The sequence below is a fragment of the Phaseolus vulgaris genome, chromosome 6 (genome assembly GCF_051622355.1).
Source record: "Phaseolus vulgaris cultivar YP4 chromosome 6, ASM5162235v1, whole genome shotgun sequence".
NCBI lineage: Eukaryota > Viridiplantae > Streptophyta > Magnoliopsida > Fabales > Fabaceae > Phaseolus > Phaseolus vulgaris.
The window spans coordinates 35,481,162-35,508,775 of record NC_143503.1 but is presented as its reverse complement, the minus strand read 5'-3'; the positions used below and the strand labels follow the sequence as shown (position 1 = coordinate 35,508,775).

General features: G+C 27.3%; 2 protein-coding genes across 2 annotated transcripts; both read right to left on the bottom strand.

Moving 5' to 3' along the window:
- Positions 1-2,533: 2,533 nt before the first annotated feature.
- Positions 2,534-4,427, bottom strand: NAC025 (NAC domain containing protein 25). Its single transcript, XM_068640858.1, has 3 exons — positions 4,030-4,427; positions 3,571-3,896; positions 2,534-3,244 (listed from the first exon to the last, which is right to left on the bottom strand). The coding sequence occupies exons 1-3, from the start codon at positions 4,220-4,222 to the stop codon at positions 2,696-2,698; spliced, it is 1,068 nt and encodes a 355-aa protein (XP_068496959.1). The 5' UTR covers positions 4,223-4,427; the 3' UTR covers positions 2,534-2,695.
- An 11,789-nt stretch (positions 4,428-16,216) lies between these two features.
- Positions 16,217-17,377, bottom strand: LOC137833183 (putative 2' cyclic ADP-D-ribose synthase BdTIR). The gene is made up of 2 exons (XM_068641543.2): positions 16,459-17,377; positions 16,217-16,356 (listed from the first exon to the last, which is right to left on the bottom strand). The coding sequence occupies exons 1-2, from the start codon at positions 16,905-16,907 to the stop codon at positions 16,260-16,262; spliced, it is 546 nt and encodes a 181-aa protein (XP_068497644.1). The 5' UTR covers positions 16,908-17,377; the 3' UTR covers positions 16,217-16,259.
- Positions 17,378-27,614: the final 10,237 nt, after the last annotated feature.

Here is a 27,614-nt window from a genome sequence, read left to right as displayed (position 1 = left end):
TATAACCTCGATGAATTTTCATTTTCATGGCTTCTCATTTTGTTCTAAGAGTTGGCTGCCTTTTATTTCATATGATCAAGACATGTTTTAAAGGATTACAAAGAGCTTCTTATGCAGGAATGATCTTACACAAATTTGCATTGGTAAGTAAAGAATAATTTGCTTGTCAAAATCTTGAAGAGGTTTTAGTGATTTATGGGATCAATAAATATGGAGAGAGTCTTTAAAATTTTTCGTATAACTGTGTTTATTTATGGTTGGAAAGTCTTAAAGTAAATCCTAAATCCTAAATCTTAAATCTAAATCTTAAATCTTAAATCCTAAACTCTAGACTCTAAATTTTATAACTAATTCAACCTTATAAAATTGGTAAAATAAAATTTATATTTGTTTATCTAATATAAATTGATCTTAGTAATGTGAGATCTTCAATACACTTTCTTTATGTCGAGATCAATCCATTTGTGTGTGTGACTATTTATTAGGTAATTCAATAATGGGTGATGCAATATATCTCACAAATTCTCGTTAAAATATAAATGACTTTGATATTATCTTAAAAAATTGACTTTAAATCTAATTTAATCTTAAAAAATAATATTTTTTTTATCAGCAAAGAATAAATAAAATAAAATGAGGTACTTCAAGGGTACTCAAACCCTTATACAAAAAACGAAAACAAGTTTCCTTACACCACCTAAGGATGCACAAAACCTTATATGACAAAACTCAAATCACTTATAAAATACATAGAATCCACAAAAACATCATCCCAAAGTATGTAAAATAATATTTACACCTACTTATATTGATTTTATCATGTGGTATTTTCAACAAGAAGTTCAAAAAATTATTTTACATATTATGTTTTTAAAAAAATTATATATTTATCACTTATTTTTATCAGATTTGACATGGAATATATGTGTGAGTTAGTTCTTCTGAACTCTTGTGAAATAACATTTTTATATGATTACATTTGAATTATTTTAAGAAAAAAATGTGTGTTCCATCTGTCATTTGTTTTCATACATCATTGTTGTATGATTTACTTAGATGATGCGAAATAAGATTGTGTTTTGAGACGTCAATTTAGGTTTTGATAATATATATTTTGAACTTGATAAAAGTCAAATCAAGATTGTTAATTGTGTTCCTTTTCTTTATCAGTGTGGGGACTTGTTATCTATACCTAACCCTTTGAAACAACATTGCCAAAATCTTATATTCAACTTAGAGTACCCCTCTGTCGATTAATAATTTTTCTTATGAAATAATGCGCTTAATAATATGTTATAGATACTAAAGGGATTTAAAACTGTTGAATTGTCTAATTCCAACAACTTTGACAGTTGACATTCTACTTTTGGACGTGCTGTGTTTAGGGTTTATAACAATCTTTTTATCTTTCTTTTCCTATAACCTTTTTCTTTCTTTAAGTATCAAATGCCCAAGAAGATGACGAAATAACTTCTTATCAGATATCATACAAAACCATTTCTTTTTCAATTGGAAACTTTTCATAGTAGTTATAAATCCATATCAACCTAGATTCTTTTTTCTCTTTTCTTCTACTCCCTAGATCCATCTAATCTTCCCATATACAAAATGATCTTTCACATAACCTTACTTTATATATTTCTGATTTCCACCCAAGGTATATCCTTACTAAGAACTAAAGATTATTGTTTCTATTTTTTATCAGCAAAGCAAAGATTATTGTTTGTGTGATTGTTATTTAATGTTACTTGTGGTAGGATTGCATGACTGAGACTATGACTCGGCACTCAGTCAAAGCCGATCGATATCACAAAAACCATTACGTCTAAACAGGATTAATGAGTCTAATCAACGATCAAATACTAGATAATGTATTATTAAGCATAACAGAATTCCTTAATCTCACCTAATAACAGAGAGCACATGATAATAATATAAATAGTCATAAATTTCAAGAAACAGGTAGGTTATCCTACAGTATTAATAGTGATAGGTGTCAAATATTGTGTTGAGCGTCGAAGTGTTTTTTGTGTTTTTTGCAAGTACAATTCAAGTTTAGTGTTCAGGAGAGGACAAGAGGGAGAGCAATGAAAAAAGAGTGAAGAACTTACTTTTAGAAAAAAGAAGAACTGACCGACCGATCGAAGAGTGTCAAAGAGTGTTTTTTGGTCCTAATCTAGTGTGAGAACATTACTCTCCCCACCACAGTGGTTTTTTTTATGAACGAACGATGACTACGGGGTCATGAGCCTTTTTAGCAATAGATCCCAATCAATAATGATTCTTTCTTTAGTTAATTAAAAGTGCTAGTGTTGTTGCTGACGCAGAACAGTAGTATTCTACTGTATTCAGTTTGGTGTAAGCTTCAAAGACGAAATTAAAAAATAAGCTATAGTGGAAAGGACAAAATATAATATAGAAAAGAACTCAATTAGATATAGTTTCTTATCGGCTGTTGTTCGCGTCATTACTCTATGAATTAGAGTTTTAGTTTGTAATCTGCATAATGAAAATTTACCTCAAAAGCTTATGCTGATTACAAAGTAACACTCAAATTTTTATAAAAATACAGAAACAACATTATATCTAAGTTTGTCCAATAATAAACTCCAAACCCAAACTAAAGCTTAATAGAGACCTACAATGGCAGGTACATTATCTAACCCAGTATCTACCCTAAGACAAATTAATCACCCTAAACGTTCCAGTTCATGCTTGGAAGTTGAAACTGTTGCCTCAATACATCATTACTAACTGGGCCAAGAAGTGCATTTGGGTGAAACCCTGTGTTCTGTGGAAGTTGGCTAAGCATTGAAACGAAGGAATTGTCTTCCTCAACAGTGTTGCTTCCTGCATTGAGATCACAATGGAATCTCCTGCTAGAAGAAGATGACCCTGTGTCATTCCAAAACTGTGACGAGAGTGCTCGTTTCACAGGGTAGATTCCCTTTGAAGAGACTTGGTGGGAATCAGAAACATCTTGCTGCATGCTATGGTCAACTCCTAAGATTCCATCAAACAAGTTGTCATCATTTTCTAGTCCCAGGGGTCCATAACTTGCGCTTGTCGAAGTCCCGGCTTTGGAGTTCTGAGTTGTGTTATTATTGGCCATTGACAAAGTTGACATCATTGGTACCATAGTACTCTCCGAAGAAAGCTCCTTGTTCTGCTCCATCAAAGGAAACCTTGGCATGATGGTGCTGTTGTTTTTCTTGTATATTCGGCACAAAACCCAATCATCAAGCTACCAAACAAAAGTGACATAAAAACAATCACTTTTTAACGAGAAATTTAACAGTAATAATCAAGATTTTGAATTATGGTACAGTTTATCCTGATATCTGATGTTACGGAAAATTAAAGATAAATAAGAAATAAAAAATACAATGTGGTCACGGTGAGTAAAAAAACTACATTACAGTCAAAATTACTGTTACGCGTAATTTTTTTCATCTTTAGGAACAATAAAAACCTTATCTTACTAAGGAAGATCTGCTGCATACATCACACGGTTCATTTAACTTTGTTAGAAAAGTAATTAAAACAAATAAAAATTAGAGATGTGAATACCCTCAAGGAGTTTTTCTTGGTACTACGTGCATGGTCTGCAGGCAGAGAAGGTGGTTTTGAGGTAGAATTCGAGGAAGTGCTAATAAGCCTGTACTCGTGCATGATCCAATTGGTTTTAACCCCTTTTGGAGGCTTCCCACCGTAGAAAACAAGTGCTTTCTTGACTCCTACTTTGTGGTGGCCATGAGATGCAAGAATCGGCCTGTCAGTTCCGGTAGCTTTCCAATACCCAGAAGAAGCAGCCCTGTTAGGCCTTGCCCCATTCGGGTATTTTCTGTCTCTTGGGCTGAAAAAGTACCACTCTTGCTCGCCAAACGTTGCTTTACCTAAAAAACACAGAAACACCAAAATCCAAAAAATATAAAATTTTGCATCACAAACCAAACTAATCAAGGAAATATAAAAGTGGGTTTCATGCAAGGAGGAGAAGACAAGGTGGGGTGTGATAAAGTTTCATACTTGGGAGTTCCCACGGATCGAACTTGTAGAGATCAACCTCGGCGATGATGGCAACAGGAAGAGGAACAGAGTCTGCTTTTCTCTTGAGGTAGTGAACCACTAGTTCCTCATCTGTGGGGTGGAACCGAAACCCCGGAGGAAGATGAGGGTGCTGATGAGTGTGATATTCTGAAGATGAACCCATGCTATTCATGGTGATGGTCACGGGTCTAGCTTCAAATCTCTGCTACAATTCTCATGCATACAATAAAGCAACCTTTGTAAGCCTACCTTTTTCTCCAGATTCCCTTGTTTTGCTCTCTTTCTTTACTAGGCGTGAATGAAGCTTAGGTACTAGCATTGAATGAAATAAGGTTGAGAGGGGGAGGCGATGATCGCATGACGAGGATTCGTGTTTTGTAAGGGTAGGGTTGGGTGAGATAAATGTACCAAAGGGGTGCCCGTGAGATTTGTGACACGTGGGAATCGAGGGTGGATGGTTCAACACGTGTACGGAGAACAGCAAAAAGTGATCACACAGTCTCTTGTCAAACACGTGTCTTTGGCTTAGACCAGTGTTCGTGCAACATGTAATGAATATTTTCAATTGAGAAAAGAAAATGAAGAATATTAAATTATACTATTACATGAAAATGAAGTGAATTGGGACCATAAGATTCGTGATCCATGTAATAATTTCTGGACAGCAGCAGAGCGAGGAGAATAAGGATGGTTGTCTGTTTCTGTGAGGAGGGAGTTTGGAACTGCCATTACACTTATGATGTCATGCTTTTGTTATGCAGACAAAACCCAACGTAGCCATGGCCCACACTGTTCACACAATCAAGCACAGTCCCCAACTAAAGCATGGAGAGAGAGAGAGAGAGAGAGAGAGAGAGAAAGGTGTCACGTGCGCACGTGCTCTTCTACCTGCGCCGTCTTCATTTCTTCTTCTAAAACTTTGGTAGGATTGATGTCATCACTAGGCTGTTAAAATTAAAATGTGTTTACTTTAGTTTGAACAAGGTTATAAAATGGGTTTGTTTAAGTAAAAATTTATTATATGCATTAAATCAAGTTATTTTTCATCCCAAACGTGTTTAAATTAAACTGATTTAAATTTTATGGGTCGATGTTATTCTTAGTACTAATGTTTTTAATAACTAATGACTAATATTTAATCGTGAATTAGTTTTATTTGATTAAAATATTAGTGGGTAATTATTAAAAGTTTGTGTGCAATTACTTAAAAGAGAAAAGGTGGGCGCCATAAAACCATCACTTTTATACAAGTACGAATCGTATGGTGCCAATAGGTGTGGGGCTTATTGCAAAGTTTGGTTTATTTCAATTATCTATAAAGAAACATTCAGATTAAGATTATTTATATGTACAGCGTGCGTGTAAAAATAAGAACACTTCGATTAGCTATGAATATTGGTATCAAAACCAAAAAATAAAACTAAACAATTTTCATGACAAGCAAGAACCCAAATATAATTTTCATTTTCATTTTGTATTGATAAAATAGATTGAATCTTTATTTTGTTCTAAGATTATCTATACTCAAATACAATATTAAAACTTTGCATTAAAAAAAAGTTATTATAACGTAAGCTAGTTGTATTTCTAAAACCCAACACTTGAATATCTTAGTTAACGGCTTAATTTTAATTTAAGTTCTATATATTTTTTATTAGACATATGTACAATTTATATGTTCTTGAAGGTAAAACTTTATAAAACACATTTATAAATGTGTATTAATGTATTAATTTGGTACCAGTGGTAAAATTTAGTAAAATTTAAAAAACTTTCGTTATAACTAAGGTTAACGAAAGTCGGACGTTTGGTCTTCAAGGTTCAACAAGTAAGTTGAAAAAGGGATGGAGAGAGCACGACTCTCCCATTACAATAAAGTCTCACTGAAGTTCTTCAAAGTGTTCATCGACAACAAAGCTTCCACTCAGTAGAAATCGGAAGTCTAAATGGTCGGTTCTCTAGACGGTCTAGCAATCTCTCAGTAAAATGGGATGTCCACGTCACATCACAAGTTAGGAACATTAATTTTGGTTAGGAGTTATAAAGTGTGATTAAACGCTCATTGGATATCTCTTAATCATTTTGACTGGATAAGACCCACTAGAACACTATAAATAAGAAAGGACTTTCATAGTGAAAGGTAACTTTATTTTGAAGCCTGAACTAAATCACCTAAATTGACTTCATCTAACTTGAGCGTCGGAGTATCTTTACAGGTATTCCATCCTCTCAAACATCTAAGAAGAACAACCGAAATTGAAGAAAAGACACGAGTAATTAATTGGAGACATTCAGTCTCGGATAAATTGTAAGAATAACTTTTAACATCGTTAATCGATTAGAACCCTTGTAATATATAATATATAGTGAGAATTGTTTTATATATATATATATATATATATATATATATATATATATATATATTATACACAAATGTTAAACCTGAATTATTAGATTGTTATTTTTATGAAAAAATTAATTCAAACATGTTTTTTTAATAGTAATTGGAGACTCCTAAAAACAAAGTGCAAATGATATATACTTAAACAAAAATAAGAAGAATTAAAATGAGGGTATATAATGAGTGGCCAACACAAGATATTTCCTGGTGAAACAGAAATTGATGGGAGAAAATCTGAGAGAGAAGATGGAGAGGGTGACGAAAGAAGTTGAATGGGTTTGAGGAATCTATAATTACATATGGAAAGTGTGAAGCAAGGTATTCAACCCTTATCTTAAAGGGTATAAAAGGTGATGCTTTTAAACTACATCTGCTTCTCAGGATTATCAATTCTTAAATTAACACGTATTCCATGTGAATCTACACAAATATAAACTTACACTTTCTTCTACTTTCCTCATATGTTTTCAAACATTGAATAGACATGAAAACAATTACTAAACATATCACAAAAAAATCCATATACTTATTACATTAAGATTTTGAATTATAAATAATGTTAATACTTTATACATCCTCCTTAAAGAAATCAACATACTTCACTATAGAAAGAAAATAGGCAAAAATAATATTCAATTTCTACAATATATAATGCGAATATAATGACTTTTAACTAGACAGTGGAATAAGTACTTTACACCGAATATGATGATTTCTTTTTCTTCTAAAGCGAATATAAAGATTACGCAAATACTTCCTCGGAAAATCTAGATAAAGTAAAACTAAAGAATAATAAACTCTTATTTCAGTATTAAAAATGCATAAAATTATTAAATTAATAGTTGAAATTGAAAAAAAATAATCATAATAATCAAAATTTAAAATATTTGTAATAAATTTAAATAATAATGTAAAAATATATTTAAGAATAATTAAATTTTGAAATTTGAATTAAACAATTAAAGACTAATCAAACTATATTACAAGTCGTAGCAAACTTGTGATGAAGTGGTATAAAATTCGAATTTTGCTTTGAATATGATGTAAAGCATGATGAAAGATCAATATTATAATCATATTGTCGATAGTCTTAATAATTGTTTATAGAGATGAATTATTCGAATAATATTATTATGGTTAAAAAAATTATTATTATAATTCTTCCTAGAACTAAAACTTTAAAAGTTGCAAATTAAGGACAATGACTTGCCATGCTGGGTTCTATAATGCTTCGGCTTATCAGCATATTTTTCACTATTCATCTATAATTTAATGTTATAACATAATTAAGAAATATAATTGTTTCTTATTTTATTATGAGAATATTAAGATTATTGAGCAGGGTTAATACTAATGAGTAATATTTAACTTTTTAAAATTGGATACATGTTTTAAATTAGAGATATAAGAATTAAATTGATATATTCACATATATATATATATATATATATACTTTTCAAGTATGTATAATATAACTAAAATTGTTATAATAAATATTAAAAAATTCAGTATATCATAAAAAAATTCTTAAGAATAGTGAAAAGTTAGAATTATCTAAATTTAACTTGAAATCTTACAAATATTTGAACGGTTTTGATGTATAAACAATATTTTTTACACTTATGACGAATTTCTTCCATTGTTGATGTGTTTAATTATTCTTTGTGATAAAAGTGTTAGAGATCTCACATCGACTAGAGATTAGAACATTTCATTGTATATAAGTGAGTGTAAACCTCAATCTCATAAGCTGGTTTTATGGGGTTGAGTTAAACTTAAAGTACACTTTGTAATATCTTATCAGACTCTTGACGTCAGGGATTGTATCCAATCAATTATTAACCAACATACTAATATTTTTAACTACATGTAACATTTTAATTAAACAAAAGAAACATGGAATAAAAAAATAATTTTAATCTATTATTGAAAAATAACAAAATATAAAATTTAATATATAGTTGTATAATTTTAAAAAATTAATCCATTTTTAATCGTTGATATGAAATGTCGTTAGAGTCTTAACGCAAGTATATATATGTCATTTTAACCAACTCTCTTATATAATCCGTAAAAAACGAGTGGATACAATATAACTCGATACAAATTACTAAAATTTAAATTATTTTCTTTAATATTATTTATTATTTTCACATTTTTTTTGTAATTACTTGTTTTAAAAATGATATTATTAATAAAATATTAATTATATAATTCATTATCATTTTATCCATACTCAATTATATACTTTAATTCATGCAAATCTTTCTCATCTTGTTTATTAAATTTAAAGAGATTGTTTTCTCGTTTTTTGGGTTTATTCATTCTTCTTTTATGTACTTTCTCTTTAATTCTTTATTAAGTATATATTTATTCTTTCCCTTTCTGCAAAAGCAAACAGATCCTGTAATTTATTATTTACTACAAATAAGTAAAAAATATATTATAAACAGGATATATTCAAATATATTTAAAATAAATTTATATTCATATTTATAAATATATGATATTGATAAAATAATAAATAAATCAATACACAAATAATTATATAATATAATAGTAAAATATATAAAAATATAATGCAAGTCACGAAACGAAACTTATCGGACCGCATTTTAGTTCACAAAAGGTATAGATTATAGGCCTATATGAGCTCATGGACTTCCATCTGGACTTGTTCCATACTCTTCTTTTGGCAATTTCTCTCTGCACCATATATTTTTTATAAGCACCTATCATAAGTTTTTAAATTCAACTTTGTTATTGTGACGTATTTACGTATCAATATCCAGAAGTCACATATTAACACGTCGATCAACATATTTATTATAAATTAAAAAAAGAAAAGAAAACACAAGTCATTGACTCTAGATTTTGAACTTTCGAATTCATCTTAAATCCTTGAACTTATGAATTTTTATATCCAGAATGTCTACAGATAGTGGAAGTAAAAAATTAACTATAACCTTTTGAATATAAGCATCTATGGATATAGATATTCGAAAGACACAATTTGAAAAAACTTATTGCATCGCATTATGTGTCAATTTCCACAACCACAATTCTACTCCTCCTCCGTGTTAGCTTTCTTGACTTCAGAATTCAGTGGTGTGTGTTGGATACTGTTGTGCCTTAGGGGTAAGGATGGGTGTAAGGGTTGATGTAGGAGAATGCAGTGAAAAGCTAAATTTTATTTTATTAATATACAATATACATTTTACATTGTTCATTAAAGATCCACATAATATTTAAAAATGATATGAAGCAGGAGAATTATGGGTAAAATAACTGATACCAAAAAAACATATGCTCTCTCCTAGTATACAATCCTTATTAAACAAAACACTTTTATTGTTGCTAAGACTTTATAACAATATAATTTGGTTATAAACGTATTTTCACCTCACTATAACAACGTACTTAATAAATATTTACATTATATGTTAGTTTAGAAGATGAAATTATGACGATTTCTTTTGTTGATAATAAGAAAAGGAAAACAAACAAGGAGAGTTACAATTTCTAATATGCCATTTATGAAAGATTTATTCATCTCACATTCAAAATATACACATTCATAAATGGAAAAGTTAGACTAACCTAAAATTAATAAAACTACATTGTTCTCGATAAATTATTTCCAATAATATAATAACTTCTTTTCAATAATAATGGGTTAATATAATCGACGAATTTTAAAATATAGAAATTTACAAAAAAGAGTAGTAATAAAAAAAACTCTCCATATCATTTAATTAATAACATAAAGGGTTGAATGTTTTAAAATAGAGTCTTCGTATATTTATTATCTAATTCTACATTACAATAGTTAAAAGTTTGATTAACAACATTGATATTAAGAAAGTGATTGCTAGAAATTGAATCCTGCCACTTGCTGTGGGCTTCTTCCTGGACTAGGCCTATGGGTTGAAGTAATTAAATTGGGCAAATCCTCCGTGCACCTCCATATAGTCTCCTTCCATTAGGCAGAATCTCCCTGCACCATATAATTTTTTACCTACACCCAACACTACTATGTGAAATGTCTTGTGTGCCCTTAATAAGTTATTTGAATGAAATGTCTATTGTATCCTTAATGAAATAAAATCTCCTTCTACAACAATGCATTCCCTACACCAACCTTATGCACCCAACTACCTAAGGCACGACGGCACTCAACACACGTTTGTAAGGCACGACGGCGGAGAGGAGGAGAAGAACTGTCGTTCATGGAGGAGGAGAAGAGTTGTCGTTCACGAAAGAGGAGAAGAGCTGTTGTTGTGGAAATTGCGAGTGTAGTAAGTTTACTCAAATTTAATGACTTTTGGATATCTATATCCAGAAGTGTTTTTCCTATTCTGAACGTGCATGAAAGTTATAGTTAATTTTTTGCCTCTTATATGGATATCGTATGTTTTCTGGATGTGAAAGTTTGTAAGTGCAAGAGTTATGGATGGTTCTGAATGTTGAAATCCAGAAAGAAGTCACTAACATATACATTTTTTGTTGTCTTATCTCAGAACAATTTACAGTGAGAGTAACGAGAGTAAAAATGAAAGCTTCCTTCCACCATCACAACAACCACTGCACCAGCACCAATTCCTCTATAGCTAAACGCACACCAAACACTCAATCCTCTATAACTTTTTTCATAACAAAGAGGAGAAAGGCAAAATTGGGTTTAAAATGTTATGTTGGGTGCATATAAAAAATGATATGGTGTAGGAAAAAATTGCCTTTCTTTAGTTTTAACACTATCCTTCTTTTTAAGTATGTTGAAGAGTGTAATGTTTTTTTTAGTGGCAGTGGTTGCTTGTGATGGCTTGTGATGAATGTAGGTAGTTGAAGTAAGTTTTATGATGTTTTTAGTGATAGTGATTGCGTTTTTGTTTGCTTTTTATTTTTATTTTTTTGAAAGCAACAAAACCCAGAAAAAAAACCTGATAAGATGCAACAGTGGAGTGCAAAACTCAATAAAAATTATTTTTGTATTGAAAAACATTAAATATAACAAATCTTCTTATCAACCCTCTCACACATGCTTAAATGATAAAATTACTCTATCAAACCATATGGTTGAAGAATAATGAAAATGTTGCGACTGGAAAGAATATATGGAGGTGTAGCCGAGATAATTTAAAAAAGTTATGTTATACTTCATTTAAAGTTATTTAAAAATTTAAAAAATGTTAAAAATTGACATTTCTCATAAATTGAAGACAATAATTTTACACCTGCATCCAATTATTTTGAAATATTAAAATTACTTTTTATTTTGAAATTAAAAATCTAAAATTAAAAAGTACACTCTAAAAAAAAATTCATAATAGATTTTTGTGATAAAAAACTAAATTCTAAAATAGAATTAAAAAAACAAAATTACATGTGAAAAGAAAAAGAAAATTAAAATCAAGAAACATATTGAAAATATAAAAAAGTATTCCGTAAATAAAAATCTAAAAAAATGTATTCCGTAAATATAAATCTAAAAAAATGTATTCTAAAATATTAAATGTGAAATTACACCCTTCACTCTTAGGACCGGTTTGCTTCAAGGGAAGTACTGTTCACGATGATGGAAGTGCAGTGATATCCCTTATTTGGATCAAGTGATATGCATGAAAGTGTGAGAAAGGATATCCACATGAATAATGAAAATAATATTCCTCTTATATGCAGAGATTGTTGTGGAAAGACACGTCAGCATTGGTGATTTTCCCAACTTACCACATATTTTGTTTTGACATGCTGAAGGCAAAGGAAAAATAAAAGGGATAAAAAACAAATAAAAAAAGAAGATAAAATCATATTACAAAACAAAAATACTAGGTATATTTATAAAAAAATAAAATTATTAAATAAAATTATAATAAAATATATAATCAATTGTGAATAATATATAATTGATTATGTATATAATTTCTATAAATTAATTTTTTAAATATTATTATTTTAATATTTATATTATTATTATTATTTTATTTTAAATAAATATATTAATTAATTTTTAAAAATATAAGAATAAATTTGTAATCTTAATATTTTATTAATTAAAAAAATTAAAATTTTAATCACACTCGTCACATCATTTACAAATTTATTATATTTATAAAAAAATTTCATGTTCAAATAATGATAAGAAACTAATGTTTTTTTTAAAATAATTATTCATCGAAATAATTTACAAAATTTTAATTAACTCAAATTCACACAAAAATATTTCATATTTCATTATTCAAATATTTTTAAAAACAAGGATAAATTTATAAACTTACATTTTACACTTTAGAAAAATTTAAAATTTCCCCACAGTCATTCCATCAATCACAAACTCCCATAAACTTTTTTTATAAATCCACTCTAGCATACCCCAATTTAAACAACCTCACTTTCTTCACATCCACTCCTTCAAATCTTCACACATCCACTTCCCAATCCAAATACACTCTTAATTAAAAATTAGAGAGAATAGTTTAAGTCTATAAGAAAATTTAGGTTGGAATTTGTTGTATAGAGGAAAGAATTGACTAAACTGAAAATAGGAAGAAATTTTCTTGCAATTCAATTGAGTGAGTGAATCGAATGTCAACCACCGTTGTGTTTGTCTTTGCGCGTTGCTCCTATTTCTGTTACTTCTTCTGCAAGCTATCGCGTGTCTTCCATTTTCACATTGCTACCATTATCTTCTTCATTCATGAAACAATGTCTCAGTAGAGTTTTAAGACCTCTTTTTTCCTTTATATTCATTACCCAGAAATTAGTATACGATCAATTTTTTTTAATATAGAGAATGATAGGTTATATCTTAAAATAAATATCATTATTTATAATAAGTTGGAACAAACTCCTAAAAATTTTGATAAATTATATCATAGTACCAGATGACTTAAGAAACAAAAAGATAACATCATAGAGAACAAATAATAACAAATATTCACTTCTCACTAATAATAACAAAGTTTCAACTTCAAAGTTTTAGAAGATTTTTTTTTTTTGGAATTTATATAGGCAGTATACTTATTAGTATAACATTACATCAAATTTGTCAATCATTGACTTTACATCTTATATTATCACTTTACCAAATAGTGTAAATTGTGGGGGAAATTTTAATTAATTGGTTTGGATGTTTCTAAATCACTTTAAATTAAAATATTGAGGCATGTCAATTGATAGTATATTTCTTAAAAATCGTATACATGAAATTACTTTATTTTTTACTATTTTCAAATTTTAAACCTTAAAACAATTTTAATTTTCAGTGAAGCTAATTACAGTAAGAATATATAAAAATGTGTGCATTTTGTAATGATATATAGAGTAGTGTTTCAAAAAGCAAATGAAAAATATTTTCTTTATAAAAACTCTATTAATAGAACAAGTTTTGAAACAAGTTAAAAAAAAATAAAAATATTTTTTTTCAAACATAACACATTATATATACTTAAGTTTGGTTTTAAAACTTTTTTCTATCGTCAGGTTTTAAAACTAGTTGAATTTTGGTTTGATTTGTACAAGAATGTGTATGCTTTAGTTTGCATTTTTTTTTTACAAGAATGTGTATGCTTTAGTTTGCATTTTTTTTAAAGAGTTACTGCAATTACTACAAGAAACCATTGAATATAAATCAATTTTAGAAACTAAAAATAATTAGTTGCTATAATGACTGAATTAAAAAATATTTTAGTTTTTAAATTAGTTTCTAAATTGATATCTAATTAGCTACAAAGGTTTTTCTACCAAATTTAGAAACTATTTAACCATAGAAACTAATTTAGAAACCAAAAAATATTTTAGATTCTAAATAGTCTCTAATTTAGTCACTATAGCAACTAATTATTTTTCTGTTTCTAAAATTAATTTCTATTTAATAATTTTTTTTAGTGTATGAAGAATTTTAATTATTTAGTTTTGTTTTATATATTTAAAAAATAAATAACTGATGTTTCATGATGAGTATAATTTTATTAATACTTAATAACTTTCATCATATAGATTATTAGAATATAATAATAAATAAATTAACTGTTTTAATTAAGATTTATTGGTTTATTTGAATCTTAATGATTATTTTTTATTAATGTTGTGTTTATAGAGTAAACGGATAATGAATCAAATATGCAAAAGATCAAATTATTTTTTTACATAAAAAAACAAAAGCAAATATTTGAGAGAATTTAAGCAAAGTAAAAGATATTTTCTTCATTAACTAGGAACTGAATCTTCTTTACTATATCTTCTACATCAAAAGTGGTGTCTCCACTATGGAATGTGAATATGCTTGTTGGTTTGTGTCCTACTTAAGGAGAGACATGGAAACACATAGTAGCTATCATATATAAATTTAATTAAAAAAAATATTTTAAAATAATAACAAATAAATGTATAGTATATATGAAAAATTACTATTATATAATTTTGGAATAATAATTATAAAAAAATGCAAACAAAGTACATGTATCATTATAATTTTATTTTTTGGAGACGATTTTTCATTATTCAATATTTTTCTTCCATGTATCATCATGTATAATTTGATAGTTAGGATTGATATTATTATAAATAGAGTAACATGACTTTACAACTTCAGAATCTTGAAACACTTGTATTTGAAAGAGATTTAACAAATAAAAAGTTTACATGTAAAGAAGTAATAATGCTACATCAGATTTAGATCTATAACATCATTTAACCTTATTGGAACATATTTCAACAATTAAAAGAAAGTGAACATACTTTACGTTAGTAAATTATCGTTTAACAATGTACCTAAATTTTTTAGTTTTCAGTGCAATGAAGCACACAAATCTTAAATGAGTAATAATAATAATAATTAAAAATATATATAAAATAATTAAATATTATAAGATTATAATTGATGTAAAATATTTTAAACAAATTTATTATGTTTAAAATTTAAATATTAAAATAGATCTCAACGCTAATAAAAGAATTAACAAATCTAATATTCTTTTAACTCAACAAATTATCCATTAATATTGAACGAAACTTAATTCTAATAAAACCAAACAAAGTTCATGAGTAATAATAATATTTAAAAAAACACAATACTATAAAACAATTCAATATTGTAAAAAGGTGAATTATGCAAAATATTTCAAAACAAATATATTATTTTTCAATTCAAATATTATAAAAAAAACAACTATTTAAATAATCAAACATATTTAATTTTATGATAACGTAGTAAATTACCATTTAATATTTAATATTGTATAAAAAAATTAATTTCCAATAGAATCAATAACATTTTGTAAATAAATAATAATAATAATAATAATAATAATAATAATAATAATAAAAGTAATTAAAAATACTATAATGGAGAATATATAGAATACTAGGGGAAAAATGTGGGTAACAAACTACAAATTATTGATTTTAACCTTGAGATTTGTTACAGATGTCCTATAAATCCCAAATTATGGGATGAAAACGTAAAAGGGTTAAAGCAAATTGCTGTCATAAAAAAATTAAATAGACAAAGCACCAAAAAAAATTAGAACAGAGATGATGAATGAAATAACTTTGTATTAATGAATCAATAAAAGAATGATACAAATGAATTAATCTCAGAGCACTGTCCCGTGCTTCTGTTGAATCAATTTCAATAATTTTTGTTTAAAAAAAAAAAACTATCTGAAGGCTGATCCCAATATTAAGCGAATTCAGGCCACAGAATTTGAGTGATGTTAAAGATAGCAGCTTAGCTTATGGTTATTTATATACGAAAAAAATGCAAATTTTATATTGTGGTTATATATCCAACTTATGAACATTGAAGCGTTCAACGTTGCTTCCTCGCGTGCTTCCTTTCTTCCTCTACCTCCAACAAGTTCACGATCACCGCTTCCGAAGCATTCCTTAGCAACTTTGACCAATCCCTGAAAACAAAAATCACTTCAAAATTAATAAAAAACCCAACTTCATTTAATATGATCCATTAACCCAAAGAGAGAGATGCATATGAATGTGTATAGATTTACCCGTTCAAAGAATCAAACGTCAATCCCACGGTGTTCTTTGCTTCTTCAAGTGCGAAGGCGAACCTCTGAAGCTCCATCGGAGGGCACGTTCCGTTGTCCTTCACCCTCAGTTCCGAGGGTTTCACGTCGTAGAAAATGGGAACGACCCTTTTGTTGGACTCCATCAGAAGAGCGAGCTCGTGGAGGCAGAAATGGGAGTCACAGTAGCGAGGAGAAAAGACGGCAACACCAACCTTGCAACCTAGAATGCCTCTATCAATGTTGTGGAAGAGCCTGTCCCCGGGTTTCATGTTCATGCTGTCCAAAAACGACCTCACTCCCATCCTCGTAAGATTATCGTACAGCAACCCCGCAACGTTCCTCTTCGTGTCGATTCCACGGTGGTTGATGAACACGTCGCATGCCGGGCGACCCATTTTCGCCATCAACTTGGCTGGTAAACGCTGCATGGCTCCTTCCACCACCTAACTCAATCACCAATAATTTGTTTGCTTACAAAACTTTTGTTTCTTTTGTAGAGAACCGAGACTTCAACTAGTTATGTACTTATATTTTGTTTTGTGCGTTGGGGGGGAGTTTTTAACGTAGGCAAGATCTGAGAGACAAAGATGGATGTGTATAAAGTATATATATATATATATACATATAGAGAGAGAGAGTGTGTGTGTAAATTTTGGAGAAAAGGGGTTATGTTGGACTAGAGAAAATACAAGGTAATTGAAGGGAGGAGACAGAGAACAAAAAGAGTAAAAGCATTTGAATTTTCTGGCTAACTAGGATTAAGATCTGGAACTACATTTGTTCCTTCAAACACGTAAGTACGTATCCGTAGTTTTTTTGTCTTTGTTTTTTGTTACAAAGTATCGGGGATTTTGTATTAAAGAAAAACATCGAGGATCTCGGCTACACTAATCCTCTGACGTGGTCATTCTTTTACCTTAATTTTGATGGAAATTTAGGGGTTCTTTCCTCCACGACCCTTTTAATTAATCATAAATATACTTATAAGATATTTAATTTCTACTTTATATAACGTTAAAAATGTACTAGCAATATGTACAATTATTCAATTCCTATCTTTTACTCTCATATGACTCAGTTTTAGTCATTTTTTTTTTCAAAGTAGATTAGTGGTAATCAAAATATGTTTAATCAATCCGATAAATCAGTTTTTTTAAGTGGTCCTATTTAATTTTATTGTTTTTTTTTCTGATAAGAAAAGTGATAATCAAAATATGCATTTATTGAAAACATAATATATTTCAACAAGTTTGTTTTAAATAATGTTGTGAAAAAATTCTTAATAAAAGGAAGATGTATAAGTTTAAGAGAAATATATTCTTTAAGATTGATTTTAAATATGTTTTTTTACTATTATTGAATTTATTGAAATTTTTTTTTTTTTGGAACTAATTAACTTTATATTAACAATTTCCTTTTTTTAGTTTTTAATGCATTTTAATTAATAATAAAATTTGTTACAAAATATGTTATTAACTCTACTTTATTGTTAATTAGTTAAAAGTTCAAAATATAAAATTTTACAAACAAAATTATTACATTGTTGTGATCAAAGCAAATATTTTTTTTAAAAAAAAAAACACTACAAAAAATACAAACCAATTTTAAAAACAAAAAATAATTAGTTGCTATAGTAACTAAATTAGAGACTATTTTAAAAATTAAATAAAAAATTGATTTCTAAATTAGTTTCTATTATTGCTGAATGATTTTTAAATTGGTATCGCTAACAAAGTTCTAACTACCAAATATTTAGTTTCTAAATTTGGTAGCAAAAATCTTCATTGCTAATTAGATACTAATTTAAAAATCATTTAAGAATAATAAAAACTAATTTAGAAACAAAAAAATTTTAGTCTTTAAAATAATTTCTAATTTAATCACTATAAAAACTAATTATTTTTTTTGTCTCTAAATATTGGTTTCTATTTCATGATTTTTTTTAGTAAAATCGAATATATGTTATAAAAAACAATTTGCTCGTGTTCACTATGTTAAAGTTTTATTAGTGTATATAATTCCTTTTTTTTTCAGCACTGTATATCATTCATACGTTAGAATAATAAAAATATATGTTGAACTTTTCTTTTGTTTGCTATCATCATAAGATTTATAAAATATAGTCAATAATTTTAAAATGCTTTTTTTTGGTTACTAATATTTTAAGTGAATTACTGAACTTGCGTTGACCGTTCTGATTTTTGTGAAAGAAAATGAATTTTTAAAATTCCCTTACCCAGTTATTGATAAATTAAAATAAACTAATATAATATGCACAATGTTAAGATAATCAAATATAACTATTAATGAAGTTGTAAATGATAATAAATGATAAGATATGCCAACTGCAGATGTTAATAATGATACAAAAGTTAAAAAAAAATTAAAACATGGGAATCTCCAAGTATAGTATTAGACAACTTTTACTATAGAAAGGTAAAAAGAGTAATTAATTTCTTGTTGTGATTACACTAACTTCCAATAGTAAAAATATTACTTAACTTTCGTGACAGAGCTAAGTGTGAAATCTTAAATTTCTAACTGAGATCAATGCTTGAAATGGAACTTTTTTTTTTATGAATGCTTGAAATGGAATATTATGTGGCTGTTGAACACTTTTTTTGAATACTTTTTGTTGAACTTTCTACTGTGGTCAAGTATTCATATTTGGTATCCAAAAAACCACGACATGTAGGACTCAATTGTTCCTTATATTTATTTATTTAAGTTTGAAATTCAGGGGCAATACCCTAATAGTTTAGAGCCAAACAGTGTAAAGACTAAAAACGACTATTATAGTAAATTAAAATGTATTAGGTATTGAGCTTAATTATGTTATGAAGAACACATTGATCGTGAATATTTTTCTCTTTTATTTCTTACATGATTTTAAAATACGTGTGAAATAACGTACTTTTCGTAGAGCCATTGGACCAAGGTGATATATATGAGGATGCAATCAACATCAGTTTTTGTTAACACTATAATAATATCAATTATACTTACTAGAATGTTTTATAATCTTTAGTTTTGTCTTATTGTTTAAAAGTTTATTATGTAAGTATGAAATATACTATCTTGTTCCCACTTAAAATTTAGGGGTTGTTGTTACTGAATAATTTCCCCTTTGATTAGTGGAAACTTCAGACTCTGAACATTTTAATTTTTTCTTTTCACAAGAAAGTGAACAAGGGCATGCTCCTTTTCAAAGAGCTAAAGAATTTCACAGAAGAGTTCTATAAAGCTAGATGATGAATTGCAACGTTTTAAGATATATACAAAAGTAAAAAAAAAAAAAAACTGACTCATACATAGTACGTAATTTTTTAGATGTTTTTTTTATCAACAAATAATAAATAAATTAAAAAATACACTTTAAAAATATTTTAACCCTCATATATATGCTTACTAATACATATACACATACATAACAAAATAAGAAAAAAAAAATTGATGACTAATGAAGACCTACGCGACAGCAAAAGGGGTCTACAAAACATTGAAAACATGGCATCTACATCAAGTATCAAATTAGATTTTTGGTTACACTAGATTTTTCTGTACCATATTAATTGAATTCATAAATGACTTTCTTTGAGAGTGAGATTTAATACGCTAAAATATCAAAGTGTTGCGAAACTCGATTCAAACGGTCAAGTAATGATTAATCTAAGCTTTTACTCATTATACATTTGAATTATGGTTAGTCGTTAAATTTCTGATTTCATAAATAATTGAATACTTCTGTATATAATTCTAATTTCATGGAAAACTAAAGTTCCAATCAAGATATATAATAATTAACTCGCTGGTGGGCTGTTGTGGGTCCCAATTAATTAGGTGTTTAACTTGGTGGTTTTGTTTTTTTTTTTATTTGTTTTAACAAATATAAATTGAGAGACTGAACTATAATTATTATAGATAATTTTAAAAATAAAATATAATTAATTGTTATATTAATTAAATTAGATATTATTTAACATATTAAAAAAATTATTAATAATTTTTAAATTGATATTTAATTAAAAATCTTTCTATCCTTATTTCTTAATCTCCATTTTTCTTTATTTTGCATATGTTAACTCATTTGACCTAGTCCACCTAAGAGAATTTTTTTTTTTGATATTTTTAATGTATAGATGAACAATATTTGTTAGCATTTTATACATTGAGAGATAATGAAGGAGTAAATATGACAGATTTTATTAAGCAAAATCTCTCAATCAAGATTAGTCTTTTCCTAAACTTATTAAGAACATTTTTTCAAAAATAATCCTCCTAGGATTATCCCCAGTGGTAGACTTAAATATGTAAAGGTTAGATTCATTATATTGTAATTTAATATTTTCTAAAAACCTATGTACACATTGTGTTGTATACTTGAGTCTCCTAATTTATTTTGAGGAAAGTAACCTTAAGTCTTTAGCTAAATTTATATACTTTTTATGGTTGTTACATTACAAGAAAATCATGAAATAGAAATCAATTTTAGAGACAAAAAATAATTTTTATAGTAATTAAATTAGAATCCATTTTAGAAACTAAAAAAAAAATGGTTTCTAAATTAGTTTCTATTATTGTTAAATAGTTTATAAATTAGTATTTAATTAGCTACCAAAGTTTTAACTACCAATTATTTAGAAACTAAAAGTTTTTTTAGTCTCTAAAATAGTTTCTAATTTAGTTACTATAGCAACTAATTATTTTTTATCTCTAAAATTGGTTTCTATTTCATGATTTTCTTATAGTGTTAAGACATTTTGCATGTTTTTTTTATACATGAACATGGTATTGTATACAAATCTATATTTACTTTATCTTGTCCTACCTTCACACTCTTTTATGCATTTATTTTTTAGTGATCTCCCTTAGTGTGTCATATAATTATTATCCTACTAGTGAAAACAAAATAAGAAGTCAGAAGTATCCTTAACTTAACTCATTGGATGATTAAATTTTTGGATTTAACTTCTATTTATTAATATTGAAATTGAGGAAGATTCCAACATTTTCTCATTTATTTAATATTGAAAATGAAAATTTAATTTAGGTGATTTTTTTTTAGAATACAATAATTATTATGCATTTCTATTTTATACACATAAATACAAAATAGCACTACAAGCAAAACATGAAATAAAAATCAATTTAGAAATCATTTAACAATAATAGAAACTAATTTAAAAATCAAAATTTTTTTAGTATCTAAAATGATTTCTAATTTAGTCACTATAGCAACTAATTATCTTTTGTCACTAAAAAATAGTTTATATTTCATGATTTTCTTGTAGTGTAATATATATAAATATTTAAATATATTTTAATAATAATGTCTTTTACTTATATAAGAAATGAACTCAGTTAATTTTTTTTCAATCAGAAAAAAAAATAAAAAAAATGAACTCAATTAATATTAACTATTAAACCACAACTGAGTACTTTATTGTAATACTTCTGTTATTGCAGTTGCTACATACATGTATATAGTTTTAACAGATTAACTAATAATAATTAGGCAAATCAATATACAAATCACGATCAAATCCATAAGTTAATAAACTTTATTAACGTTATGAAATTATAAGTGTTGACTAAGAAATAGCAATTAGTATCGACGGTGACAGAAGACGTTCACGCGAACAATAAATTAAGAATAATATTAAGGTGGGAATAGAAAAAAAAGATGAAATTGTATAGAAATTAAAGAGTGGTGAGTGAAGATTCTATTTGTTTACAAAGAACAAGGGAAAATCATAGTCAATATAATTGAATTTGAAATGTGTTCTAGTCTTCAAGTCACGTTGATTTCCATTTACATCTTCTCCTGCTTAAAGAATTTCAATTTGGTAAACGATACGTGTTATGTTATAGTCTTTTAAAAAAACACCACGTTTCTTAATTTTTAAGTCTTAATAACGTTAACCCTTTCGATATTAATTAAACATTGTATGAGTTTGAATTCAATCACACAATTTTGTGTGTTCCTTTCTGAATCCAACAGGGCGTGTTGATATGACTTTTCATAGCAAAATGAATGCTACTAATTCTGAGATTTCCCTTTTGCAGCACCACATTTTAAAACGTGTTTTCGCTTTCAAGAACACACTTAAATTGTTTCATGATGACGTTGTGGTAACAGTGATGAAATTTGAAGATTATTGTTTGGGTTTTGATTGAAATTTGGAGCAAAGATTGGAATGGACTTGTTCGTGCCCCTAATTTGGGTTGTTTTGTCTTAAGTTGAGCTGAGTATTGAAACTGGCTCAGCGAAACGGCACACTATTGAGACCATTCTTTGGTGGTAGAACACAAACTCCCAACGTTTTTGAAAGGTTCAAATCAAACAAGTAAGCGAGTCAAAAGAACCGTTCCACCCCGTTTTCTTCACTATTTACGCAAATCAAATCAATAATTATTAATTAATAATTCACTATTAACTCATTTTATTTTCATCTATCTTCTTATTATGCTTTAATTTGGTGACCTTTGTTTCAACGACCAAGTCATGCCTACAATACAACATAAACCCAAAATATTTTTTACTTCTTAACTAAAATAGAACTTTCCTTTCCCTTCGACTGTGGAAATTTATTTCAACTAAATTCTTCATTAACTTTTTTAACAAAATAAAAAACGAAATTTAAATTAATTTAGATAAATTTTTTTAACTTATACATAAACTAATTATTTTTAAAAAAAATCTCATATAAATGAATTTGCGGAGGTAATCTAAGCCTACCTGTATATACAATTTAACCTAAATAAGATAATTATATATGTAAATACTTTTTAAATTTCACCTATTTTTTTATTTTCATCATTTACTCGTTACATTTATTAATTACTTTTTTTGCATTTCTCTTGCTATCGTTTCCATCTATGTCAAAATATATAATATTAGTTTACATTTCGGACATTTCCCTTCGACAATAATATAACGATGGCTATATTTATTCGACTGTAAACTTAAAATAAATTCATATTTAAACTATTTTTTTTTACCGCAAATCATATTTAAATTTTTAATAAATAGTTTGGGAAATATAATAAAATATTTGCCTTTCATTAAATTAAATATTGATTATGTTATATGTTATTTTATGTTCTGGTTAAATAAATAAACCAGGCATGCTTGTCTTTCATTTAAATATTTATTATTATCATTTTCAAGAAAACAATAAAAATATATACGATTAGATTTTAAAAAGACACGTGTTCTTCATAGTGTGTGCCACGTTTCACTTTTAATTAAATCCAATTTTGATTTATTTTTGTTAGATTTACCTATGTTGACATCTGTAAAAAAATTTCTTGAAGAAAAGTGAGAGACGAGTAAATTTTAAAAAATACACCTGTGCTTCTCACAGTGTACCATGTTTCACTTCTATTTTTAGTTAAATTAAATTTTAATTTATTTTTGTTGAATTTATTGTGTTAACACGTGTAAAAAGTTTTCTTCGAAGAGAAATCTATTTATAGTATAGATAGATATGAAAATAAAATGCTACTGATTTCTTTCTAACAGTAATGTTGTAAAATGATTATTATAAAAATAATATTTAAACAATGTAAGATGAATTATACTTAAGAATGCATTTAACCGGTAAACCATATATATTCAGCAGGTAATTTATTTCACCAATGATTTTAGACATTCACCCAATAATTTTTGGAATTTCAAAATTGTCTCTCATTTGAAATTAAAATTTCGGAATTAAAAAAAGAAATTCTGAAAAGTAAAATCTAAAAACGTATTCTAATAAAGAAATTTGAAAAAAGTACATAATATCTTAATCATTTCACATTAATAATTGATTTTGTTGGGTGCAATAATCAATTCATATTCAGAAATGTGACTAGTTCAATAATACACATGACATGCGTTTTTGAGTTCGCGTTACCCACCTCTCCGTTCTCCTTTCCTTCAGATCCAAACAAACAAGTCAAAGAGACTATTTTATTATTTTAATATAATTTTATCTCTTAATTATTGAAATGAATATTTTTTATAGAAAAATTATCAAGAAAAGAGATAAATAATTTCAATTCAAATACATTAAAGTAGTTACATTTATACATAAAGTTATGTCAACTTGTCACTAACTATCCACTTTAATAAAATTTAAAAAAATTATTTATTTTGATAATTAAAAGATAAAATTATAACCATTCGTTTCAAAAATGGAATTCTGAATTTTACATTTTGAACGAATTATCTTTTTGAAATCATAAATTTTACATGCAGATTTATCAAAAATTAATTACCCACAAAAATTAGTGATGAAAAAGTAGACAAGCATTACCAATAACACGTCCATAATGTAAAAAGTTGATATTTTGAAATAATTTTCCCACATATGTAGATAATGTATTTGCAGATACATTATATTATTTGTAGATAAATTATTAAAAAATAATTTTTTTAGTTTGTCCTTAATATTGTTTTCACCGTTGTTACCCTGAGAAAGTTAAAGATGTAAAATATTTTTCCATCGTTTTTTTTTTTCTTCATACACTACATTATTGTTTTATAATAACTGTCGTTTACAATCATGAACATGCTATAATTTCATCGATTTCTTTATATAAATGAAGATAAATGTTTAAAAAAAAATATAAGATAATAAAAGTTCACATAATTTCTTCAGTTCTTTCTTTTCGCGAGTGATTTCATAATAAAATTGTCTCACTTTATTATTTTTAATGAGTGATTTACGAAACAGATTACCAAATGAACTTTTGAAGACAAAATACCATAATAGAGAAGATTAATTCTTAGATAAGCAACTTGCTTGAAAACTATTTTTGACAAGACCTCTGTTTTTTGTCCACATATTTTCCACGTTTTAAATGGATTATTCTCTTTATACACCCCCATTCCACTGTTTCTGTTTTATGGGTATTTCTTCCTGCACCCTGTCAAAGTTTTCTCTACCCCATCACTTAAGAAAAATGACTAAAATACTTATTTAATTTCTCATTATTCTTGAAAGCTCTTTTCAGAACATATTCCGAAAATTTTATTTCGGAAAATAGTATATAATACGCTATGAAAAGTTTTTTCTAAAAATTCTATTTCGAAAAACATTTTCCACAAATATATTTTATAAATTTCAGAAAGTATGTTCCATGATCATTCTGGAAAGTTAATCCAGAATCATTTAAAAAGGGTAAAACAGTCTTTTCAAAATTGATGGAGTGAAAAAAGAAATTTGTTGGAGTGCAGGAAGAAATATCCTATTTTGTCTTTTGAGCCCATTTGATACCTCATATCTACAGATCCAAATAATTTTAGAGAATAATTGATGACTGTTTCTTCCTGCACCTCCATACCTTCTTCTCTCACCTCCATATATTTTCAAATTTTTAAAAATGCCCTCCTATACTATTCCGAGTTACGTAATCCAGAAGTTATTTTTCATATGTATGATTAATTTTCGAATTTAGCTTCCGGATTATGTAATCCGGAAATCTTTTTTCAAATGAATTTCCAGATTACATAATCTGGAAACTACTATATGGGGTGACATAAAAAGGATAAAAAGGATAAAAATGTATTTTCATGTTGTGTATGGAGTTGTGTATGGAGGTGACAAAAAAAATATGGAAGTACAGGAAGAAATAGTCTAGAAGGACAAATTTTTCCTACACCCAATCTTTTTGAACTGTTCTCAACACAGTTTTAAATTTTCGAAAACGTTCTTCATTCAAAATGAAAATCCGAAATTAAAAGTTTTTTTTTTCTTTCCTTCAATCTTATTCGTCTTTAACTATATTCTAATTATTCTTTCAAATATCTTCCTTAATTGTATTATTTTAAATTTTTTTTGTTATTAAAAAAATATGTAAATGCAGAGAAACTTGTTAACTAAAAATAATATCCACATCACTTTACAAATTCTTTAAGATTTAGTTAAGATAAAAAAATGAAATCATTACAAAATTTTACTTCTGGATATAGGATCTTATAGCCGATATTTTTTGTCGTGAATATTTATTAGTGTGTCCAAAATCTAACATGAAATTTACTATTTAATAAACTGGTATTTATATTTCCTAGTGCATATAAGTCATATTTAAAAATAACTTCTTATGATAATTTTGCACTATGGTGCAGTAGTTAAAGTAAAAATAATTTTGAGACCAATCCCATTGAATCTATTGAAGTGTGTGCGTTAATGTGACCCTACATATCGGATTATTCTAAGGGTAGAGAAACCAAATGCATATTAAACTCTAATAAATTGAAAAAATAAATATGCTGAACCTTTTTTTTTGGCCATTTGTTGGTATAATTTTCTGAACCATCCATCAACTTCTGAAAATAAAGACAGGCATTTCCAGTTTTCCAAGGTTGTCAATTATTGGAAGTAAAGCAAATATTGCATTTTGCACATGTTGTGATTCTGTCTGCAAGTGCATGGTTCAATAACTATGATATGAAAACCACAGTGTTTGTTATGATTTAAACCACTCAGCATATTGATTAAAATCTCTACTTAAAGATATTTTAACTAAAAATCTTATAACGAAAGGAGTGCATAAATTAGGAAAATAATTTATAATTAATGAGTGTTAAGAAAAAAAAAAGAGAATTGCAGAGGAAAATATCCATGGCTTGGTCAAGTTGCATAAGAAATTTTGTCGCCTTGTTTTAGAAGGTGTTGATGTGAATGTCACAACACAACACAACTCATGGAACCCCACACATGCATTTTGCCTTTTTTTCCAGCTAAAGTGAGCATTCCAGCTGTTTGATAGTTGGCTTCAGATCAGATCCACCTCCTTTTTTATTCAACAATATCATCTCACACATTCACCCCTTTATTCTTTTCAACCATTTTTTCCTCACTCCTGTATTCCACACACTAATACTCCAAATCATTAAGTTGGGTTTTGTGTTATTTAATATTTCAAGACTTTATAGCACTTTTGTTAAATGTTAATTACAAGCTTCTTAACTTAAGTATAATATTTTACATTTTAAAATGAAATGAAATCAGCAAGTTGCTAGTAAGAAAATCTTCAATAATTCAAACTCAAATTCTGTAAGATGAAGTTAACAACCTAATCATCCTTGTATATGATATTGCAATAATGATGAAAGATATAATTTGAAATGATGAAGCACTGAA